This window comes from Coffea arabica, chromosome 5e, assembly GCF_036785885.1.
Source record: "Coffea arabica cultivar ET-39 chromosome 5e, Coffea Arabica ET-39 HiFi, whole genome shotgun sequence".
Classification (NCBI taxonomy): domain Eukaryota; kingdom Viridiplantae; phylum Streptophyta; class Magnoliopsida; order Gentianales; family Rubiaceae; genus Coffea; species Coffea arabica.
Window position 1 is genome coordinate 48,435,510 of NC_092318.1, and position 23,663 is coordinate 48,459,172.

Here is a 23,663-nt window from a genome sequence, read left to right on the forward strand (position 1 = left end):
GTTCTTTTTGGGGCTAAATAATATTCATGGAATAAACATGTTGTGTTATTGTGTTTTTTTTTTTAGAGTGTAATCTATCCAAAATTACAATTTTTTTTAATTTTTGACAAGATTAGGATTGTATTGTTCTATTTACATAGAGCATATTTTATCTTTCAAAATAGTAGTGAAGTTACCTATGATGTTTAGTGGAATCACAACTTCTTGCAACTAATTCCATCTCGAATTCCTTATTCCTAAGAGTTTTTGCAACAAAACTTAAGAAATTAAGTGAAAAATTGCTTTTGAAAGAAGCGAATTTGACCCCAAGAAAAAAGCAAAAAAAAAAAAGAAGAAGGGAATTTGACCCAAATAAGTGTCCCTCAAAATATAAGAATCAGAATTCATTGCCAAGAAAATTCTGCTTATAGCGATGCCCACTTACAAAGGATCAACTACAAGGTCCCTGAGTCCATGATGTGAGAACCCTCAAAGTCCAACTCACTTTCTTTAACTTTTTGCCCTGTCTATTCAAGGGTTGGTAAATTATCGTCAAACCGAAGGTAATACAGATTACTTGTAATTGTAGCCCTTGTAAGATTTACACTTTTAAGCTTTGCCTAGGCTACCAATAAATTTGACAAGAAAAAAAAAAGGAACAAGAAGAAGAAGAAACTTAGATGGCACCCAAGTCAATAGGCCGACTAATGATGTGGAAATAATGAATGCTTTTGTCCCTTGACCTATTATCCAGCTTCCACTACTGTTTTCTCGACTGCCACCAGAAGTTTGAAGAATTTCATTACAATTTCCATCCTCCTACAAGCATAGCGTCAATACAGTTTCCTGTCACTAATTCTTGGCGAAAATCCGTTTTCTTTCATTTTCAACCTTTTGGACAAAATCCAATCTGGAAGAGATAAAGAAACTATGATACTTGACGTTTTCAGATGGAACGTATCCATGAGAATTATGTTTGGATAAAATTCGCCTAGCAAGAATCTAAGGATAAGATAATGATAACCAATCTTGTAGACTTCAATTTCCAAGGGATCATATTTATCGGAAAAAAAATGATAAATGCAAATATGATACAGAAGAACAGATGAAGCAAAACCAAGAAATATATACGAGAATACATTCAACAGAAAAGATCAAATCCAAACTTAAGAGAAACAAAGTGGTATTATATTTCAATGTCAACCAGCAGCTTGAAAATCCCCAAAGTCATCATCTGGAATGTCTTGTGTGTTTTGGTCTTCTGGAGGTTCTAATTCTTTAGATTGTTCTTGAGGTGAGACAGAGTCCTCTGCTGCTGAAGATTCCTTTAGACTGAGTTTTGAAGGCAGCTCTGATGGAGATGTTTTAGGACTCACAACGGGCGATAATGGTGCTGGTGGTGGTTTGATAGATATCACGGGCTCCTTTTTACTACCCTTCTCCTCCAATGAGAGATCATTTAAGCCCTGTTCAAAAAACTTGGACCCAGAACTCCGACCACTTTTCTGTTGATAAAAAGAGGGCTTAAACAATATTACATGATGGAGGGACAAATTTACGTACCAATTAACTCCTTCAATGTTTGGAGAACTTACATTTTTTATCTGAAGTACAAGTTTTTCTCCTTCTTTTAAACTGTAATCAACTGATGAAGTATGCTGATGTTGCTGTTCCATTTCTTCTGCAGTTTTCTTCTTGTTTAGGTACCTTTTAACAGAAAAAGCAGGCTAAATTTGGTTAGCGTACGCATGCATGGGGAGGATTAAACAAAGCTACTTTCAAGCCTTGTAAAAGTACAGAAAATCATGGTACTGTTCGCAAGAATGCAGAGGATTACTTCATATGGTCATGCAGGGCAGCTTGGAAATCATAAGCTTCGGGTCTTTCTCGAAATCCTATGCCGATGAAAGCATGTCGAAGTCGACCTCCTGCAAAGAATGAACAATCCTTTGCATGATCTTTATGGGCAGATTTTCTTAAAATTGAAATTATTTAAGGAATCATATTATAAGTCAAGTGCATTTTGACCTCATAGGCAAGCAGCCAATGCCCTTAGAGATTCGTGTGCTACTATGCAAAGGATCTATTTATGCTCCTACCAGTTAACATGACCACCTTATATTAATTCAGCATCATGTGCTTATAAGATCTGTACCATTTTGAAGTATATTGGAGAAGAAAGTTCATGCCTAATAGCTAAAACCAATTGCAGATGTAAACACAATTGAATATCGTACAGAACTATTTGAACAAGAAAAGAAAAGAGAAAGAAAGGCTTCCTTGATGTACAATTAAATTCTTATCTACCACTTTAGTTTATTCGAAAATATTATCTACATTCATCAAGTCGAATATCTTGTAATTCGTGAAAAAGATTACGAGTTAGCATGGAAATGATGTAGAACAAGATAAGAAAATCCTGGCCATACATTACCTTAACTTTATCTACAAGGTACTAACTTAAATTGAAGTTCATTTATTATCAACTAAATGAAAATATTTTGCAAAGTCAACCATGACATTTCCTATGAAACCCATTCGCTTTCTTAAAAAACCATATTCTGACTTCACAATTCTTGAACTTAAACAATTATATTTAAACTTGGGATGCGATTAAACTACTCTATTCTTGTACTTAATAATGCTTCTTATTTAAATGATTTAACATCAAAACCGAAGAAGTGGACTAAAGAAAGCTCAACCTAGGGAGGAGAAGTCGTATGACAAGAGAATACAGGAGAACCATTTATGGTATTCTAATTTTCCAACAGAAGAAAAGTGATACTCTACAGGATTTGGAATTTAAAAGAATAAGAAAGATAGATTACCAATGTTTTCTTCGACCCGCACAACAAAATATCTGCAGAAGAATGTGAGATATATCAAGCAAGTTAGTACAGAATGATTTCTGAATTATCCAAGTCAGTGAGATTAATGAATCCCAAGTCCAAGTTCAAAAAATCAATCAGTATGCTCTCATTATCCAATATTTTACTGCATTTCACTACTTCACAGGGCAAACATTAAAAAAAAGAAAAAAAAAACTGGTAAAAGCATAACTGATGGCATCCAGCGGACAATCACCAAAAGCAGATCTTTTGCATACACCCCCAAAATGGTGCTACAAGTTGCCTGCTACTAACTTAGAGCAATAATAAATTTGTTGTAAGAGGGAGTTGAAAGAGATGATGTTGGTGACAAGTTATCTAAACCTGCTGCTGTCAATCACAGGCTCCACAGGATGGGGCTCTCCATCTCTTAGAAATGCCCGAGCATACAATTCACCTATTTGGAAAACAACAATTTTCAGCAAATCATTACTGATGGACAAAATTGATTTCATTTGCACAACCTTTTCCTATTTGGTAGCAACTAAACAACAAAAAGCTACCTGTTGTCTTATCTTCAAGTCTGATAATGCATTCCTCTCCTTTGCTAATAACTTTTAAAGCACCCTCCCATGCCCATTTATTGACATTCCACTCATCAGCCCTACGAAGAGCAAGAAGTCAATTAGCAAAATAGAATCCAGGAAGCATATTTATATATTTCCTGACTTTGACATGACTCAGGTCGCACGAATCAGGAACAACATCAAAAACTTTCATGTTAAGTATAAAACTCTGCATGAAATGCAAAATGGGTCCTAAAGGATCTAACTCTCCAGCACCGGATTAGATCTAGCAACCCAGTAATCTGGCAAGATATGACCAGAATAACTCATATTTGAGTCTATCCCTCAAATGACAAAAAAATTGGTCCATACCCCTACAAGCACCTTAGTAATCAGTCATAAAATTTTTGGAATAAGTTTGTCCATCCAAACCTTTTTGAAATCTCCAATGATGGACTACATTTTTACTTTCTTGGCAGAATATTAATCAAACCAATGCATGAAAATTTTCACTATTTGCTTCAGCTTTCTATAACAGTAACACAACATGTATCTCTTCCAGGGGTAAGACAAATGCAATCACAGTCAAGATAAATGCAAAAAGCTGAAGAAAATTTTATGGACATATTACTAGGACTCAAACCTAGGCTAAAACATCAAACTGAAGTTACATCTCTCTCTCTCTCTCTCTCGGTGTTGCAAAAGAAGATACCATAGAGAAACAATAAGACCTATTCCTATAAACAAAAGTCATATTCAAAAGAGATCACTCAGAAATACCTGTAAGAAGCTGCACTTTTTCTTGGAGGGATCTGTGGAGAGAATAAACAAGATTAAGTTTAAACTGATGGTGGAGTTAATTACACTCAAATTTATAGAGGATAGAACACTGATGCAACATGGCAGGAGCATCCTCTATGCATCTCATTTTTGTCTTGCTATTAGATATCTGGACTATGATACGATCATGATCTACCAAATCTTCACACTACAAGGATCATCACCTACTTAACAGTGACAAAGAAGATTTAATCATAGATGCACGATGACAGAGAGAACCTTTTGTTCAATAAACACTTCCTGAACTATATCCTCCAACAAAGATACCTCTATGCAATCCAATTTCCACACTGAGGAGGTGCTTTACTTGTATCAAAACAACAAATGGCTGGACCTAACGTCTAAGACAGCAAAGAATTTTCTGAGCACAATTATGAACTGCTTCTACAGGAGTACCATACAGTTCTAAAGTAACAATTACGTTCAAATCACTAAATAACAGGAAAACCAAAAACATTCCTTCTCATGGACCAACAAATAGGAAATTGTACTTTGCCCTAACAAACGGCATTCATCAGAATATACCTTTGCAAAAAAAAAATGAAAAACGGCCAGTTTTCCCTTACTATATCACATCCTCATGAGTATATGTAAGTTATACAGAAAGCATATACATTTAACTTCTGGAAATTAATACATCAATCTTTTGCTCATCAAGCATTTAGTTTCACAACTTTGCAAACCACAGTACAGCAGCACCTAAAAAACTGGGCATTATTGAACTAGATTGATTAAAATCTAACACAGATAAATACATTACATAGCAATTCACAAAAATAGTCACGGAAAGACAAAGCATTAATCTCAAAAAATTCACCATTCAACGATACAATCTAAATAAATGGCGCCTGCATTGAAGTAATTTCAACAATTCAAATCTAAAAAACCAAACTAAACGTCAGTTGAAGAAAAACATTTTTTTTACACAAAAAATGACTAAACCCACAATTTATATATATATATATATATATATATATATATATATATATATATATATATATATATATATTTTGGTAAGCTAAACCCATAAAATATGCTATCAAGCAGATATAAAAATTGACCCCAATTCGTTACCTGTAATCGAACCAACACAAGTTCATAACTTTATACTACAAACAGCACAAAATCACTAATTCTCCAAAACCCTTTTCAGTAAGTAACTCAAAAATGGAAACTTTATACTCTTTTCAGCAAAAATTAAGGAAAAAGGGATTGGCAAATAGAGAGAGGGAGTACCAAATAGACGTAGCATTCTGAGACTTGGAAGAGAATCAGCTCAATAGCTTCTTCAATTTCTTCTTTTTCATCTGTTTTCTTTTCTTTCTCCATTGATGTGATTGCTATTCGAAAAGGAATTTCTCACGGGAATGAGAAATTAATGCAAGCAAAAAGCGCGTTGTTTTCTTTCCCCCCCTGTAATTTAACTGCGCTGAAGTTCTTGACTGTTTCGCTTCCAATCTGGAATTGGCAAAATGTGTCTGGGGAAAAAGAATTTTAGGGGTAGGCTGGGAATTTGGAAAACAAGAAGGTTGGTGACTAATATTAAAAATTTTATTACAAAATAGGATACCGGAGTTGATGGGACTATCCAATTCTGATAGACTAGTTTACTTCGATTTGATTGTGATTATTGTGGACCGTAGGTTTGAAGCATTCTGTAGGCTTTCGGCCGTCTGATTCTTTGACTATGGAAGTCAACCAGTTGTTGATCATGAGTTGGTATGGTGGTTTGCTTGATTTATAAGCAAAGGAGATCCAGCAAAGTCCTTATGATTATCTGAATTTAGGTGAGATTAGATACAGGGAAAGAAAAAAGAAAAGAAAAGAAATCAGATTTATGTATGAATAATTTGGATAGGAATTAAAATAGATAATGAATTTTTTTTACTAAAAAAAAAAAGTTGAAAATTTCCTATCATACATGCATGGTCATCAAAATAGAAAGAAGTTTGAGGGTGTGTACATGAAGAAAATTGAGGTCGAAACCCGGAAGTCTCGTCCACTCTTATAACTTACAAGAAAGTCAAGGTATTATTCCAAAGTTGGTAGAGAATATCCGGATATTTGCCATCTCTTTTGCAATAACATTAGCCATTTGTTCACCTAGAAAACAACTTACTACTACTATATGTTATGATTTAGTAGATCAAGATGAAAATTGTCGAACACAAAAATGGTATTAGAGGTTCCTGCTATCAACATATGTGGTGTATAGTTTGGACTTTGGTATATAGTTTCAGATTGAATAGAAATACAGGGCCTAGCTTTTGCTTAGCAGTCTTTTTGCTTTTAATAACTATTGGCAGTATGATCAGTTGAGAATTTGCTGCTTCTTCAGAGCTGAAGAAGTTCGGGAAAACATTAGCAGCTAAGTATAATCGGTCGATGAGTAAAAATGTACAAAAATCACCTTAGAGGTTCCTGCTATCAACTTGCAATGAAGAGCATAAGGGTGTAGTTCACAGACCAGAGGCTGCATTGGAGCAACAGTTGCTCCATGCTAACTCTTTTCAGCACAACTCAACCAAGACAGTGATTTTGGTGACTTTTCGTGCTTGTTTGTAACAAGAAATGGATCCATTTCCTTCTGACACGATTTCAAAAGTTCAAATTCCTATATAGCCTATGGATTTACAGATAAATTTCCTTAGGAGCACAGCTGAGATGCTGACTTAGTATGCTGCCAAAAAATGATTCCTCAACGCGAACATTTAGTACATGAACTCTGTAGATACGAACTCCAATTGGTAACGCTAATGATGAGACGGTTTGAGGGTGATGCTAGTAAGGCACAGTTGCAGTCACTGTCCTGTGCCTTGGATCCGTGAGAACCGTATTTACATTGATAAAGCCTGCTTCTCTCATTACTCTTTCAAGATCTGTCAAATAATACTCATCCAGGAATGGTTCAGTACTCTTCATTAGCGTAAATAGCACCGGTGATAATTCCTGAGACATGTATAAGGACAATCTAGTTCAGCAGCGTGGCTAGGAAAACCACATTATACCAGTCATCTTGAGAATTTTTGCAGAGCAGGAGATGGTAGGGAACAGAAACACCTATGAACTAACGCTTTCATGGTCAAAGTTATATGAATCTAAGATGTTGCTCTGTATTATATATCTGTATTGCATATATTACAATGTTGTCTCCTATTTCAACATGTGCAGAAATTTTGAACATGTAGTGCTATTAGTTTGCTCAATCGCACAAACTGTAGGCAGAGAAAAGGAATAGGAGAAGAGAACTTGCCTGAAGAATCTTTGATTTTGGCTGCAAAAAGGAAACAAGTGTTTATCAGATTGAAATGATCCTTTGGTAAATATACAATTCAAAACCTCAGGAGTTATATTATTTACCGAGTTGTCTGTGATTGCAAAAGTTCCTCCAGGTCGAAGCAGTCGAAGGGCTTCTCTCACCATATTTTTTATCGCTCTTTCAGGGCATTCATGGAACTGTAACAGCTCAAATGATTGAGACTCTGAATCATAGCATTATTATTTCAAAGAGTTACCGGAAAAAAGAGCATGGCACGCACTTAAAATTCTAAAGGTGCAACCATGGGCAAGAGTACTACAGCAGCTGCCTAGGCAAAACTTGTGGAGGCTTATACACCAAAGAATGTTTTGTCAATTTTCATGCAACATGCTTCTTGCGTGAAAATTGAGCAAGTGAAGATGCTATTCTTCATTTGGTACTTTATCCATGACATTGTAAGGTGGGCGGATTACAGCCCAAACTTCTAAAAGTAGAAAGAGCCACAACATGTTATAAAAGAGTTTTCTCCTAAAATGTTCAGTTTTAGGAAGAACAACATGACTCTCTGATGATGATTTAGTACTCATTCCAACAGAAAATGTATGACATGCTTGCATTCTGTCAGGAATTTTTGACATACCACATAAGCAATAGAAAGAATGTCAAATGATTTGGAAGGTAAGCCTGTACTTTCACCATTAGCATGGACCCAACAGATAGGATTCATTCTTGGGTTGCTTTTCTTTTCTTTATATTGAGCAACAGCAAGAAAATATGGTGACAGATCCAGGCCCTGCAGAAAATGCAGCAATAAGATTTTAGAGCACTGGAAAGTGTACCGGAGAGTAGATTTACTTTACCTGAAGTACTGTTTGAAGCCCAATTACAAAATCTTTTAGCTAGATCTCTTTATTTTGAGACGTGCTCTACTTTTCAACCTTTATTTCTTGTAACAGACTCGGTAAATAAAATAGGTACCATGAAGAGGTTACTTAAGTAGATGCTGCATTGATTTTGTAGGTTACTATTGCATATTAGATCATTTCACTTGGGGAGTGGAGAAACTAGCTAGAATACTTACAGTCACTCTAGCATTGGGAAATTTATCAGCAAGGCATCTTGTGCTGACACCAACTGAACATCCGATATCAAGAATTTGTCTGACAATATTGTCTTCTGAATATTTCTGATGATGTTCTTCAATTGCATTCAGCCAATTTCCACGAACTACTTGATTAGCTTCATCCAATGAAGAAGCATATGGTATTGCCCGTCTCATCATCGACATAGTTGCAGCCTCTGCCTCAGCAGCAGCCTGTTGAAGAATCTCATTATGGAATGCCTCGAAACTAGTGAGTACTGTACTCATTGCTTCTGCATTACTACTACTGAAGCAACTGGTAACATAAAATCAATGATACATATTCTTGTAATAAATTCGAGTACATTAAATCAACCATTATGCACATTACCAGCCAGGAAAGATTGCCCTCATCATATGCATGGAAGGGATTGAGATAATCTGCATAGGAACCGCAAGTATGAAACAAAATCAGTACCCAAATTAGTACACATAGGAAATGCCGGTTTTTTGTTCTGAGCTCTAGATTCAAGGTCACTTCCCTAATCTTTTAGTAGGGTGTGAGGAAAGAAAAAAGAAGAAACTTAAGCAACTTAAATTCTGGAATACAGAGTTGTAACAAGCTTCTTTTATTGTAGAATTATCAACATCAATGTTATATTGAAGTTATCATTGTTGCTGTTGAAACATAATCTCTTAATTAAATGACAGACTACAAATTCAGGTACAAACTTTCTAACCACACAGCTGCTGCTAGTCCAATGAACGATTATTGGAGACAAGAATTTAATCCAGTCTTCACCAGTACCACAATAATAGAGAACTTACAATCAGGGTAAACAAGAGAGGGATCCTCAATACTGTCCATTTCTCTGTATACATCTGATTCCAGTATCTGTCTAGTCATTTCCCTCCATGGAATATTTGTCTTCTCAGCTGTACTGTTTCAAAATCCCACCAAAATATTCCCAAAGAAAACCGACAACCTTTTTTACACTCAAGAATTTCAGCAGGAAAAATCACCAAAATAAAAAATGAAGCCGCATTTCTGATGTAGAATACAGTACCTTATGAGTACTTGTCTTGCGCCAAATTTCATTATAGAGAAGAGAGGTTTGAAGGAAATGAGAGCTCCAACAAGGCGAGAAAGCGGAGTTTCACCGGTCCACCGCGGCCTTTCCAGCTGTCCCTCCTCAAATGCCACCGTCGATGACCCTTGGCCACTGCCTCCGCTAGTTGATGCTGTCATTTTAACCATCATCCTACTTTTGGCACGGCTTTTTGGTGCTCTTCTTCTAAGTGAGTCATGATGGCCTCCTACATTATCAGTACCGCTGCTTCCTACGGATGTTTTGATCCATAAATTCAGATTGCTGAGCTTTGATTGAGCGCAAAAGGCCATCACTGAAGAAGTGCTTCTTCTCAGAGATATCGTCCGTATTAAGGAGAAGAAGAGGCAATTGGCAAGGAACAACAAACCTTTGAAGAAACGTTAATTTTCCTAAGGTGGAAATCTAATCAGCAAAATATTCTTGACCAATTATATACTGACACCTATGCATTACGTTTTCCAAATCTTCTTTATTGAGTGCCTGTCTATACTCCACAACTTTGTGTCAAATGAGAGAGAAGTCCAACAAATGGGGTAAATTGTATATTCCACCTTTAAATTATAGTATCAAATTTTCATGTTGCGGCGCAAATTTTATTGTTTGTAAGACGCTCTTTTAACTTATTCCAGTTTGGTCCAACTGTTATTGGTTTTCACAAAACCTAATCACCAGATTTGTGCAAGTGAAAATGAAATTAGCTGATTTTAATTTATTAGTTAGTCTATATTCCCCTGAAAATCCCACAGCTATTGATTAAATCGAACTTTGGAAATATATATATATATATATATATACAAGTAGTGAAGGCTATTATTGGTTTGCTATTAGATAGAATCTATCCTATCCAGAAATCCCATTGAATACATTATATAGTTTCACCTTACAATAGAGTTGGGACATTGAGAAACATGTAAACAGCAATAAAGAAAGATACACACTGCGAGGTACTGAGTCAACAAACAATCCCTTTATATGCTGCTGTTCAACATAGAACAGGATTCATCAAAATCCCCCAAACATTAGAATGTGGTCTCAGCTCACCGCTTTGCAACTCTTTTCCTCACTGCTGCACCATTGTCGATTCCCGCATGTGGACTCATCATTGGACGCATGCTGATTCCCATTCCAATTTCCAACACACACAGTTGTCTGCTTGCATATGACACTGTAAAACTGTAACTCAGGTGTCTGTCCTCGTGGAAATACTTTGGTCCTAGTCCCTGCAGCATAACAGGCACCATTTGCTGCTCAAGAAAAAGGCAGTCATTTGCTGAATCAGGAAAAAGGAAAAATAGTAGAACAAAATCAAGCTAAGTGACCGCAGCTAAATTAATTTACGAGTCGTTCATAAAGGTGCAGGTCAAAACTCTTACCAGGCGTTTGGTTGGAGGGTTTACCCCCTCCCCGCTCTCTTCAATGGCTATTAAAATTTAAAAAAGTGTCTCGTACCCATAGATGGTGCTTCTAAGGGTATGAAACAATCACTATCAAAGACCCAAAACTTTTTGGGTAATGGCGATTACCGACCAAATTTAAAAAAAAAAAAAAACACATTACAAAACTACAAGGAGACGAAAAGAATAGCAGCAATTTGACCTTCCCACTGTTACTCTTCATCCTCCTTTCTTTCTTCATTTTCATCATATTTCCATCTTCCCCTCAAATCTCATATATAATCTTTTCTTGGTGGTAAAACCAGAGGCTTTATGTGATTGGGCAATTTAATGTCAATTTGGCTCTGTGCATAAAAGGATTTGTTTTGATGTGGCAATTTGACACCGTATATGGATTTGTTGGAGCAATGAAGCTGCAACAAACGTAAAAGAGCAATTGAAGGACGAGTCAGGATTTGGCTGTAATATAGAGGCATTTTTAAGTACTAATAGAATTATAAACAAACCGAATAAAAATAGAACATTGGAAATATTAACTTACAACTTACCAGTTAACGAGTCAAACATTGTTCAACGGATAGATATAAGCATCGGGAATATGTGCAATCTTGGGCCACTCTGCGCCACTTCCTTTGGTGCATCTCTCTGCTAAAAGAGGACACCTGGTGATAGATAGATAATTTAAATTGGTGAGGTGTCGCATTGCTTCTGCAGAGGGCAATTGTCTGAGGTTAGAGCAATTACCAATCAACAATTCTCGAAGATTCCGAAGGCTACCCATCCACTCTGGAAGAACTTCCAACCCCTCAAAGTCCCGTATCTCTAACGTCCTCAAGGTAGAGAGATGCTGAATTTGGTCTGGGAGAGACGTGATTTTTGGCCATCCACGCAACCGAAGAAACTCCAGAGAGACGAGATTGGTGATGGAGTGTGGCCACGGGAAATGATCAAGGTCAAGAATGTCAGAGAAGCCACCGAGTTCCAACGATCTGAGGTTGGCTAGATGGTGTAGAACCATAATTGGCCAAGAACCAGGGTCATTAGAAACGATCTTCAACCGCTCGAGCGATGTGAACTTCTCAAGATTATTACTCAATGAAGGATTCAACTTATCACATCCTGAGATGCGTAGAGCACGTAGGGATTGGGGGTTTTTCATATCCAGAGAAGCACCTAATAAAGCAGGGCAGTCATCTAAATATAAGAATTCGAGAGATATAAGGCTATTCAAATTCCTTATACAAGCAAAACTTCCGCATCTCTCTATCCGTAACACCTCAAGAGATGTCAAGTTCTCCATATCTGGTAAAAAAGCCAACTTGGGGAGCCCTTCGATTTCCAAGTACCGGAGACTAGGGAATACCTTAATTGATGAAGAAGAATCCGAGGGAACCATTGCATCTGACCACTCCTCTAGCCTTTTCATGTTCCGCAGCCCAAAACGCCTTAGTTTTGGAAACAGAGTGACTGGTTTCACCTCTCTGCTACTGGTGCTGCTACTACAAGAAGCGCTGCTCCTTGCATTAATATCGAGATGTGTAAGGAGACCATAGAATTCTGCCCCAATGCGCTTCACATTGTGTAAGGAGACCATGTCTAAGGACTCGAGACAAGGCAAGTCCCCTAGTGATGGTACTTGTTCACACTTACCCAATTTCTCCAACCTGAGGTGTACCAGATTCCTTAGGAGTACCATCAAGTGATCCTTTGCCACCATCCATGACGGAAACCTTGAACCTTTGAAACCATTAATGGCTAAACTTTTCAAGTCTGGGTGAGGTTGGAGACCTTCCATGACACTGTTGATATTGTTGTCGTCGCAATCTTCATTTGTGTCATCCCATGAAAGTGTTAAACTTTGAATGCTTGATTTTTCGGACAACTTTGCTTTTGCTGCCGATTCAAAGCTGCTCACATTCTCAAGTCCAAAAATTTTTAGCTCGCCTCGGAGGTTGCGCAAGTGTTCCAGCTCCTCAAGCTGACATCCCTTGTCTTGGCTTACCACGAAGTAGGGCAACGTCCGAAGATTAGCCAGCTGCCCAATCCCAGGGATCAAATATGAGGGCCGACCCGAAAAAATCGTGGAAAACTCGAGATGCCTCAAGTTAATTAAATTGCTAAACTTCTTAGGTATCTCTTTCAAGCGACTTACTTTCAAAGTCATCAAATTGTAGAGCTTTGTGATCGAATCTGGCAGAGCGGCGATTCGAGTTTGACTCATATCAAGATGTCTTAAATGTTTCATATTACCCACTGCATTGGGGAGATGAGTAACATCCCAGCAGTCTACTTTTAATACAGAAAGGTATTTAGACCTTTCCAAGATGTCTTCGAGCATAATACCATCATCCCCAATATAATAAAGCGTTTGCAAATTTGGAGGAATCCCTTCGATATTCTTTAACATCTTTCCTCGACTCAGAACAACGGTCAAATGCACAACTTCATCATTATGACTGACCACCATGCCATTCTCTGTATTTAAGAAACAATTATTTGACACTCGCAGTGAAAGATCATGCACAAGGTCGTGCATCCGGCAGTAGTTGATTTCTTTACTAGAATACTCAGGAATAGCTTGCAACAAAGAACTCCGAAGCAATACGTTGAAGCAGTCGCTGCCTACATCCTCCATTTGCAAATGACCTCCTCCCCTTGGCATCATTAATCAATCCCTGGGCCATCCAAATCTGTATCAAGCTTTTTTTTTCCATGCCAGTGTCCTTCGGGAAAATGGAACAACTTGCAAAGCATTGTTTCACTGACAATGAAGGTAAGTTCTCGTAACTCAGCTTCAGGACAGACATGACTCCACCTTCAGTGTTGGTTGACTCGTTCCATATTTCACTCTTCTCAAGCTTCAACCATTCCGAGGCATCCTTTTTGGAATACAACAAACCCCCAATCACTTTGATTGCTAATGGCACGCCGCCACACTTTTTCAGTATCCTTCTGCCAATGTCCACCAAATCTTGAGTCTTTCTTGCACCACCGTTTGCAAATGCTAGTTTTTCAAGCAACATCCAGCTATGATCATCTGAGAGGATGCCTAGAGGATGCAAACCAGATGTTTGCATTGCTGAGGCTACCTCATCACTACGTGTGGTAGCCAATATTTTGCTTCCCGGAGCACCCCCAATTGCCAACAAACGTCTCCTCATGCCATCCCATTTCTCTCGATTCTCATTCCAAATATCATCAAGTACAAGCAAGTAACTTTTTCCTTTCAGATTTTCTTCAAGCTTCCTCACCAATGCTTCCGTGTTTGTTGTGTCAGCACTTTTTCTCTCAAGGGATTGCAGCATCTCATTCAACAGCCTTTTCACTTTGAAATCATCAGACACGCATACCCATATTTTTTTATCAAAGTGCTTCATTACACTGTCATTTTTTAGCACCATCTGTGCAAGGGTTGTTTTACCCTGGCCACCCATCCCAACTATTGAGATGACAGGTAAATCCTTCTTATAGTCTGAGCTAATTAACATGCTTACAACTTGAGATACCTCAACCTCCCTTCCCACCGTTTCTGACTCGTCCACAAAAGGATCAGTCGACCGATCCTCTTTTTGATCAGCAGATGGCATGGGTAGTTGAGCTGGATAAAGCCCTATCTGATTTGCTTCTGTGTAAGCTTCCTCTAGAGATGCGCTAACATTCTTGATCTTGTTAGCCATCTCTGTACGAAAGAAAATAGGATTTGAGGAAGAAAAGAAATTGCGTACCTTGTCGCGCTTCCGATTCTCAACCTTCTGCCGCAGAACTTCATATCCGAAGTCATCCAACACGATCTCAGCATCACGTGCTATGGACTGGAGCCTTTTGAGCCAGAGCTGCACGGCTTTGCTTGTTGATTGCTTGCACTTAGCATCAAAAATCAAAGCTTCCATCATCTCTACTTTCTTCGCAAGCTTCTGAAGGTCTTTCTTTACACCCCATACCCGGCTGATCTCGTCGGCAGCAAGTGGAAGTATCTTATTCAAGATTACACCAACACAACTGAGCGCAGCTTCAGCCATTTTCAGCGAAACTCTTTTACAGAAGAAGGTAAAATGCTTTGGTTGAATAGTTGGACTATTTTTGGCAGCTAGAGATGTTCAACATTCAACAGCTAGCGCTACAAAGTAGGGAACCCATTACTTATCTTTCGTTTTTTTCCAAAACGAAATTTCCTACCAAGTTGGAAAACTAAAAAAGTAGTGCTCCAAGCAAAGACTAGAGATGATATCCAACGACCAATCCAGGGCCACACGGCTTGTGGGTACCATTGAAATAATTGAATGCATAGATGTTAGTTGAAAGCTGAAACAATACACGAGCTGGGCTTTGGTAGGATCACCAACGACTAATTATGGTTTTTTCTTTCTTCATGGTAACATTCATGCATCTGGGTACAAGTTCTACACACTTTCAATCGAGTAATCCATTTTCAATCATCTTTTGTACATGTGACAATACTTATCTGTTCATCGCCCTAATGTTCTCATAATTCATTGCCAAAGCTGGAGAAAAGTGTTAAAAACATAAAAAGGAAAAAAAAGCTGTGTTTCTTTCTTGAACAAAGCAATATATTAGCATATATCTTCCATTGATCCCTAGGCTCCACTGAAAGAATTATTATCTTCGAGCAGTACTTTTTTTGGTTTTTGTTTTTTTACTTGGCTTTTGGTAGGGTCTTCACATGTTAAAGCAAAAATACTTATGATAACAATAATTAGTGAAAGCCTTGGATGCAATGTGGAACTTAAAAGAAGGGATGAGTAAAAGATTCCCCGAGAAAGGGTGTGAAAACTTAAAGAAAAGGAATGGAAAATTTTGCCGAACATTGAAATTTCAACCTCTAGATACTCATAATGGTCAATATCTATTATTAAGTAGGCTCCAGTTATCAGACAAGATAATGCAAATGCCTAACCATACGTCCAAATTGTGGTCTCCACCAATACATCTTCATAAAGCAACTACTGACTCACGGCACCACCCATGAATACTGAGCACCTGTTACCTGTTAATCATCCATGAATACTGTATTGAAATCCAATTATTCCCATCTACTGAACTGATGAAAATAATTCAGCTTGATGAGAGAGTCGAGAAAAGAAACAAGAATGTAAATTCCCGTGGACGCATCACAACAGCATTTGGTTGTATCATTTGACAATTTCAATACCTAAAGACCCTTTGACTAAAAATGGCAATTAACAAATGTTAAACAACACAGTCAACCGAATATTGCGAATATAATACATACACTACAAGGTCTTTCATTCATTGAATCCAAGAGAAGTTTATATGATGACTGCGAACTTATTGGCAGACGCTATGAGCCGGAGATGTTTCGATTTTTCCTCAGTACAAGAAGCAAATATTATCACCTACAAGAAGCTAGTGTTGAACAGAGGACCAAGAGTTTGTCTCTAACCAATTGAAAGCTATAGGGCTCAGGAACGCATCAGGAATGCCAAAGGAGCTGACCAACGAAAGTGCATGCGGTCTCAGTTCCTCGCAAAGCTTTGCAACTTCTTTTCTCACTGCTGCAGCATTGTCTGCTGACAGGTAGCCATATCGGAGTCTGGTTCCAAATTCCAAGGTAACCAGGGCATAGATCGATTTCAAAAGACCTAATAGGCTCTGCAAGAAGATTCATAACCAACTAGTCATGCGCTGTAAGTTGACATTTAACCGACTGCGGAAATTGTTCATTTTATTTGTCAACAATCAATTATCAACTAGAAGAGGAAGATCATAACAAATTTCCATCCACGAACCTGCAACATGAACTCAAGAAATGAGGATAAGCTCTGGAGAAATATCCTTCTCTTAGGTTTCTTACGTATTTTCTCTAATTTAAAGCCATAACAACACACTCTGCTCCTCATGTTTTTCATATACAAAGGGTCGCCCTGGAAATTTATCATTAGTTGCTTCTATACCAAAGAGTCAGATAACAGAGAAGTCTGTAGCCCACGATGAAATCCAACATTACAACAACGTTACTCCATTTTTGTGACTCTTCTATGCCTAGATTTCTCAAGAATGCATCACCATACATCAAACATCCTACTTCAACACCTTCTACACATTTCCCTCGGCCTTTGTATCCTCCGAACTCATTTAGTAGAAGACATTCAAGAGGATACTTCATCAAGCTCAAATAGTGCATGAAGAGCCAATACTTGGGTATTTCTTTGTTAGATATGAAGTACCCCGAGAAAAAAGAAGAATGCACCCATGATGCCTGCAATCAAAGACATTCCTGATATGAAATTCGGTACCAGAGCACTGAAGCAGCTGCAAAAGAATTTGCCATTGAGAGAACCATCCAAGCCACCAGACAGAAATAAAGGAATCCATCGATTTTGCATCTCAGTCCAACTAGCCAGTGAAGTGGAGTGGTGAAGAGAGGAGATAGTTGCAAAAGGAAGGCAACAAACACTAGGGTGTCTGCTATGGCATATGAAGAGAGGTGCGTTTCTTGAATATTGGACAAAATGGAAGTTCTGATAACATGATCAGTAATATCCTGTTTTACTTCACCTTTTTCAACATCAGATTTTTCATGGACGGGCTTTCTGAAACATCAATTGCATATTCAAGAATATTGACATGCTGAGGAATGCAATGGCCAGTGGACTTGAGCCTCTCTTCCAGGCAATCCAGGGGACCATCATGAAGAACGATATCACCAGATAACATAATGACTTTATCAAATAACTCAAGAATTCGGGGTCAATCACTAATCTAACCTATATTAAGGGATATTTTCGGCAAATGATATCGTCAAAGCACACATTTTAGTTCTACAGCAAACCTCGTGTGCAATGACAACTATAGCTTTTGCCACTCAAAAACTGATCATCATTTTTAAAAGGATAAAAGTGTTATTTCATGAATATTGTGCAGTGGCATTATCACAAGTCTAAGTGTATTAGGCTGGTAATTGTGAGACTCCTAATTGACTCTCAAAACATGCTCTTTTCCTTTCTCGGCACAAGAGGCTTCTGGTTTCTTTGAAAAAAAAATACAAATAAAAACCCAAACTTTTATGGATTAGACATGAAAAAGTTCTAATGACGAATTTCACTAACTCGTGCAATTAATTAAGTTAAACAACGCAACCAAAAATAGTTAAATTGATACAACATTTTCGGCGGGACTTCTTCTTCAGCAAAGATGCTCTCAACTTGTCAATTTGGCTCATACAAGTTCATTTCTGGACTCGACCTCAATTTGTAAGAATGAATATTTTAGAAATGGTTCAGAAATTTCTTCTCTTAAATTAATCAAATATTGGCTTCTCCCCTTTGTCATCAGTCATAAGTATAATCTAGACGTAAATTGTGCATGGTTGGAGAACTTTTTTTAGTACAGTAAATTTTCTATTGAAGCAGGATGTTTGAAAATGATATGTTAACAATCTTGGCATTGAAATTTACTTACAGTTATGAAAACTAAATAAGTTTCCATTGCTTTGCAACAGATATGATTCATTGCTGTAACCGTTGAAATTTTAGACATGTGATTGAAACTGAATTTTCATTGGTGAAGTAACCTATGACTTGTGGTGGTTAATAACGTATTCAATGTATGACAATCAAGGAGCATTTAGGGTTGTTTACACGCATGTTTATTTCTGTCATCATGCTAAACTCTGAATTTCTAGAGTTAAGCAACTAATTGCGTGATTTACCATATATTTCATTCTTTTTCTATGCTTTGCTAGTGTTGATACACACGCATTATATTCTGATATTGGATTGTTAAGGAGGACAACAATCCATAGAAGGTAAAAAAAACAAAGAATGAAGGTAAAAACCGTACTTGTACTCTTGGTCTGGCCTTCTCCTTCTATATATCATATAGCCAATTACCTTGCTTAATTAGTAAAACTCCATTATGATGAAGGAAACAAATAAAGGAGATGCAATATCCAACAGAAATGGAAAATTATGTAAACACTGAATTGGAAAACCTCTCTCTTCCCTATCAAATCCAAGTGTGCTAAGTTAATCGTTGAGAGAAAAGCTTCATACGTACAGGACATGCAAGTTTCTTGCATTTAAAGTAAGAGTAACGTACACTAATAATGTGTGCAAAAGTAACGATCTTGTGTCTATATCAAAAAATAAAAGGTTTTGTAATAATGGGTGGATCAATTAATTGTACTCAAAATTGTTGTTTCTGTACGCTAGAATTTGTACCTGTTCATCCATGAATTGTCCAATTGTCCACCCCTTATCCTGTGGCATCGGTTATATTGCCTATGTAACGGCTGTTCTATATCATCAATTTAACGGAAACAACTCCTATATACTTTGTCAGAGACTCATAATTTGTGTGTAGCGATTGGTGAGATAACCAAGACCAGCTCAATTCATTCTGCATTTATTCCTTCTTATAATTAACTTTCTATTGTGGCCGTTTCAATTGATTATACACTCAATTGCATTTATTCTATAGTGGAACCAAGAAAATGACCCCCTAAACGCAAAAAACCACTTCTTGAGTATAATGAGCAAATCCAAGTTGAGATTAAATAGCTGTAACCAACCTTTGACTGATTCATTGTAATTTACACTTTATTTTTTTTTTTTACTAGAAAAAAAAATCACTTTAGTCTACAGAGATATGCTTTAACAGCATCAGCCTAGCATGCATGCTTTTATAACATCATGATGATGATCAGCTGCTTGGACTCTGAGGTGTATAAAGAGGGGCAAGTTTGGTGGAGTTAGTTCGTCCTCCTCCACACTTCATCCTATTCTTTCTCTCCACATGGATTTACCAACTGTGACACCAATTTCTGGTCATCAACAAGTTCTTTATAGTATAAAAACTAAAAATCTTTCATATAAAATATCAACAACCAGCTACGATCAGCTCGGTTGTGGCGTTAACCAGAAGCCTAGGTGTATTTTGAAGAATGTGAACTGCGAAGCCAAACCGAGGGAGATAACAGCCATTGCTGGCTCCAGTGGAGCAGGAAAAACCACATTGTTGGAAATTCTTGGCGGAGTCATTGTTCCGAGTAGAGTCAGCGGTCATGTTCTCGTGAATGATCAGCCTCTGAATGTGACACACTTCCGGAGAATGTCTGGTTATGTGACACAAGATGAAGCTCTATTCCCACTTCTTACTGTTGAAGAGACTATAATGTATAGTGCACGTCTCAGGCTGCGTGTAGGGCGTGAGGTGGCCAAAAAAAGAGTTCAAGAGCTGTTGAAGGAGCTTGGACTGGACCATGTTGCTGATGTGAGAATTGGCAGTGAATCCGGCAGAGGAATTTCTGGTGGCGAGAAGCGTCGAGTATCAATTGGGGTTGATTTAGTTCATGATCCTGCTGTAGTTTTGATTGATGAACCAACATCAGGACTTGACTCTGCCTCTGCTCTTCATGTGATGTTGCTGCTTAAATCCATGGCTAAGAATCAAGGCAAAACCATCTTGTTAAGCATCCATCAACCCGGCTACCGGATTCTTGAGTTATTTGACAAGGTCATTCTATTGTCCAATGGCATTTGTCTTCATGATGGAACCCTGCATTGCCTAGAGGAGAGGCTCGTTTCCACAGGCCATTTCATCCCTCATCATGTCAATGTGCTTGAATTTGCCATTGAGGTCTCAGACAGCCTGCATGTGGAAGAAACTGATATCGAAACTGGTGAATCAGAACATAACACTAACCTTGACAGCAATTCGCCTGTTATTTCCAATGTGGAGGAAAAGCACATATCTTACTCAAATTCCATGTTCAAGGAGATATTAATACTGACTCAGAGATTCTCCGAAAACATCTTCAGAACCAAGCAGCTTTTTGCTGCAAGGACGATTCAAGCTTTGGTTGCAGGGATCCTAATAGGGACAATATTCCTAAACGCATATAATAATCCAAAGAGATCAGACGTACAAACTCAATTTGGATTCTTCGCATTCAGTCTGACGTTTTTGTTGTCATCCACGACAGAAGCTTTGCCAATTTTCTTGCAAGAGCGGAGAATCTTGATGAGAGAGACCTCAAGAGGAGCCTATAGATTATCTTCTTACATCATAGCAAACACTATAGTGTTTCTTCCCTTCCTTCTGTTAGTGGCTCTTCTGTATACTACACCAGTTTACTGGCTAGTTGGATTGAGACGAGATATTGATGGATTTCTGTATTTCTCTCTGGTGGCTTGGATGGTTGTCTTGATGTCAAATTCTTTCGTAGCATGTTTTAGCGCTCTAGTACCAAACTTCATCTCAGGAATGTCCTTGATTGCGGGCATTATAGGGGCATTCTTCCTCTTTTCAGGCTACTTTATACCCAAGGAAAATACGCCCAAGTGTTGGATTTTTATGCACTACTTGAGCTTGTTCAAATATCCTTTTGAGAGCTTTCTGATAAATCAGTTTGGAGGGGACAAGGGGCGAAGGAAATGCGTGGCAAGTGTTGGAAGAGTGTGCATACTGCATGGTAATGAGTTCTTGAGGAGGCAAGGCATAGAGGAATCACAGAAATGGAATAACTTAATTATAATGTTGGCTTTCATTTTGGGCTACAGGCTTCTCTGTTTCTTGATTCTGTGGTGCAGATCTTACCGGAGCAGAAACTAAAAGTAGCATCTGAGCATTCAAATTAATAAGAACTTGTTAGTTTCTTGATCATTACCTGTGTGAATACCTCAAATATCATCACTGCTGATTCCTTCTTTCTTGATGTCCTGCTGTATCGTTATTCAGCAAAGAAGAGAAAAAAGAGGTCCTAGGATTTTAGCAGCTTGTTAAAGTGAAAATATTCTTTTGAACAAAATCCAGCAATTCTTGAGAACTCACCTTTTAGCGCTGAGTTTATTGTCACTTTGAGTTGGTATGAAATATGAATGTCTCATAAGATGGTACTGGAAATACATTTACAGCAATCTACTTGACAAATTGCGTTTTCAAAACTTTGGCATATCCATCATCCCTTTTTGGCATTTATTTTTCCTTAAATTATCTGGAATTCAGATTACTTAATACAGAAACTAGATCCATGTGTTATTATTACCTCGATCATCCCCTGTGAGTGCAAAGTGGGACAAAACTTAGTTTAGGGGGCAAATTCAAAAGCCAGATATGGTTTTGTCCTTCCAGCATAATTCTGAAAAATCTAAGAATGGCTCGTGGTGGTTTTAAAGAGCCGATAAAGAATTGCTTGGAAATCTTCTTTTGGGGAATTAGTATCTTAACATCTTAAGTTGACCTCCTCTCTTTGTGTACGTCAAAAACTAAAAACAAAAATAAAGATTTACATATATATATATTATTAAAAGATCATTTTCTCTAACTTGTCTTTTATTTCCATTTAAGGGCAACTTAATGTTTAATTAATAACACATTTATCGTAAGATCTCTAAAAACTAATAACCTTGAGACCACACAAATTCTATTAATTTAAAGAGATATTAATAATTGATAAATTAATAATTTATTAATTTATCAAGTGTACTTACAATTCAAAGAAACACTCATTTAATCAACTAAAATTTCATTTTATTTTATAAAAATATGAATTATTTTATTAAGAAAAGGAGGCTAAAAGTCTATTGAATATAAACCGATCCATATTTACTTGATTTGCCAGTATAATTTTATTCTATTAATGTACATAACTAATATCATTTTTCTATTATCAAAAGGTCAAAAAGAGTTAGAAATACTAAATTATTTTATTCTATTTTTCTGTTATTTTACATTTCATTAAATGCATCTAACGAATCAGATTAACAATGTTATGTATATAAATATCTATATAAATGACAAGAAAGTGTTATTCTAATAAATAAATACAAAGTTTTCTTACATATCTCATTGTTAAACTATGGTTTCTCAATTAAAAAGTGTTTATAAATGACTGATCAAATGCATAAAGCATCATATGAGTATAGTATACGTAATTTTAGTGAATTATCAATTTATAATATGAACGAGACCAGACAGTTAGGCAAAGTTTTGAAAAAATTATTATCAAAATTATTAATTTAGCTCTTTAGTCCAAGTCGGGATCCGAAAAATTATTATTTAACAGAGGTTATTAACTTATCGAGTATTAATTTATAGAGATTTTACCGTATTTCTTTCATTGTTACAATTATTATGTTTCTCGTTTGTAAGAATTACAAATAGTTCTTTAACCAGTTATGTAACATTAGCCAAGTTTCAAACTAAATCTTAGAATTAGAACAATGATTTGGGATCATTTTCAATTGCTTTCTTCATAGATTTGTCGAGTTCCACATTATTTAACAGAAGTGAAGTCAATATGCAAAAATCATATACTTAAGACGATAACAGTACCAACTCTCTGAAGAAAGGACAATTGACTGGAATTTTTATAAAATGCAAGCAAGCAGCAAGATATGATTATTAGCTGCAAGTTGTTTAGCCTCCCTTCCCCATCGTACATTTGTATCTTTTAATTCACTAGTTACATGCAATAACTCGTGCAACACCATAATTAGTTTATACATGCAAATTGAAGGATGACAATAACGTCACAGATGAGCCTAGCAATTCTGCACCGGATTTGCCATCAACCATACATGCAATGGTCTAGTAGCAGGGATAACAATGCATTATAATTAGA

At 37.1% G+C, this 23,663-nt stretch overlaps 2 protein-coding genes and 1 pseudogene across 2 annotated transcripts; 1 reads left to right on the top strand and 2 right to left on the bottom strand.

Annotated features, from left to right (window-relative positions):
* Nucleotides 1-1,008: 1,008 nt before the first annotated feature.
* Nucleotides 1,009-10,015, bottom strand: LOC113743692 (uncharacterized). Its single transcript, XM_027271752.2, has 15 exons — nt 9,621-10,015; nt 9,382-9,494; nt 8,945-8,994; nt 8,554-8,787; nt 8,113-8,265; nt 7,574-7,669; nt 7,463-7,487; nt 5,450-5,553; nt 4,154-4,185; nt 3,371-3,471; nt 3,192-3,264; nt 2,808-2,839; nt 1,817-1,907; nt 1,575-1,686; nt 1,009-1,484 (listed from the first exon to the last, which is right to left on the bottom strand). Exons 1-15 carry the CDS (start codon nt 9,953-9,955, stop codon nt 1,179-1,181), a joined length of 1,857 nt encoding a protein of 618 aa, XP_027127553.1. The 5' UTR covers nt 9,956-10,015; the 3' UTR covers nt 1,009-1,178.
* A 493-nt stretch (nt 10,016-10,508) lies between these two features.
* On the bottom strand, nt 10,509-15,709 carry LOC113743690 (putative disease resistance protein RGA4; annotated as a pseudogene).
* A 4,125-nt stretch (nt 15,710-19,834) lies between these two features.
* Nucleotides 19,835-21,837, top strand: LOC113743657 (ABC transporter G family member 10). Its single transcript, XM_027271705.2, has one exon. The coding sequence runs from the start codon at nt 19,835-19,837 to the stop codon at nt 21,650-21,652; it is 1,818 nt and encodes a 605-aa protein (XP_027127506.1). The 3' UTR covers nt 21,653-21,837.
* The last annotated feature ends 1,826 nt before the right edge of the window (nt 21,838-23,663 follow it).

What these genes read in the sequence shown, in the direction of transcription:
- LOC113743692 (XM_027271752.2), bottom strand. Translation starts at nt 9,955, where the DNA reads ATGGCCTTTTGCGCTCAATCAAAGCTCAGCAATCTGAATTTATGGATC. An exon ending in TTCTTTCTATTGCTTATGTG is followed by an intron (nt 7,670 to 8,112) that starts GTATGTCAAAAA and finishes GAGCTGTTACAG; the next exon opens with TTCCATGAATGCCCTGAAAG. An exon ending in TTGCAATCACAGACAACTCG is followed by an intron (nt 7,488 to 7,573) that starts GTAAATAATATA and finishes TCCTTTTTGCAG; the next exon opens with CCAAAATCAAAGATTCTTCA.
- LOC113743657 (XM_027271705.2), top strand. Translation starts at nt 19,835, where the DNA reads ATGGATTTACCAACTGTGACACCAATTTCTGGTCATCAACAAGTTCTT.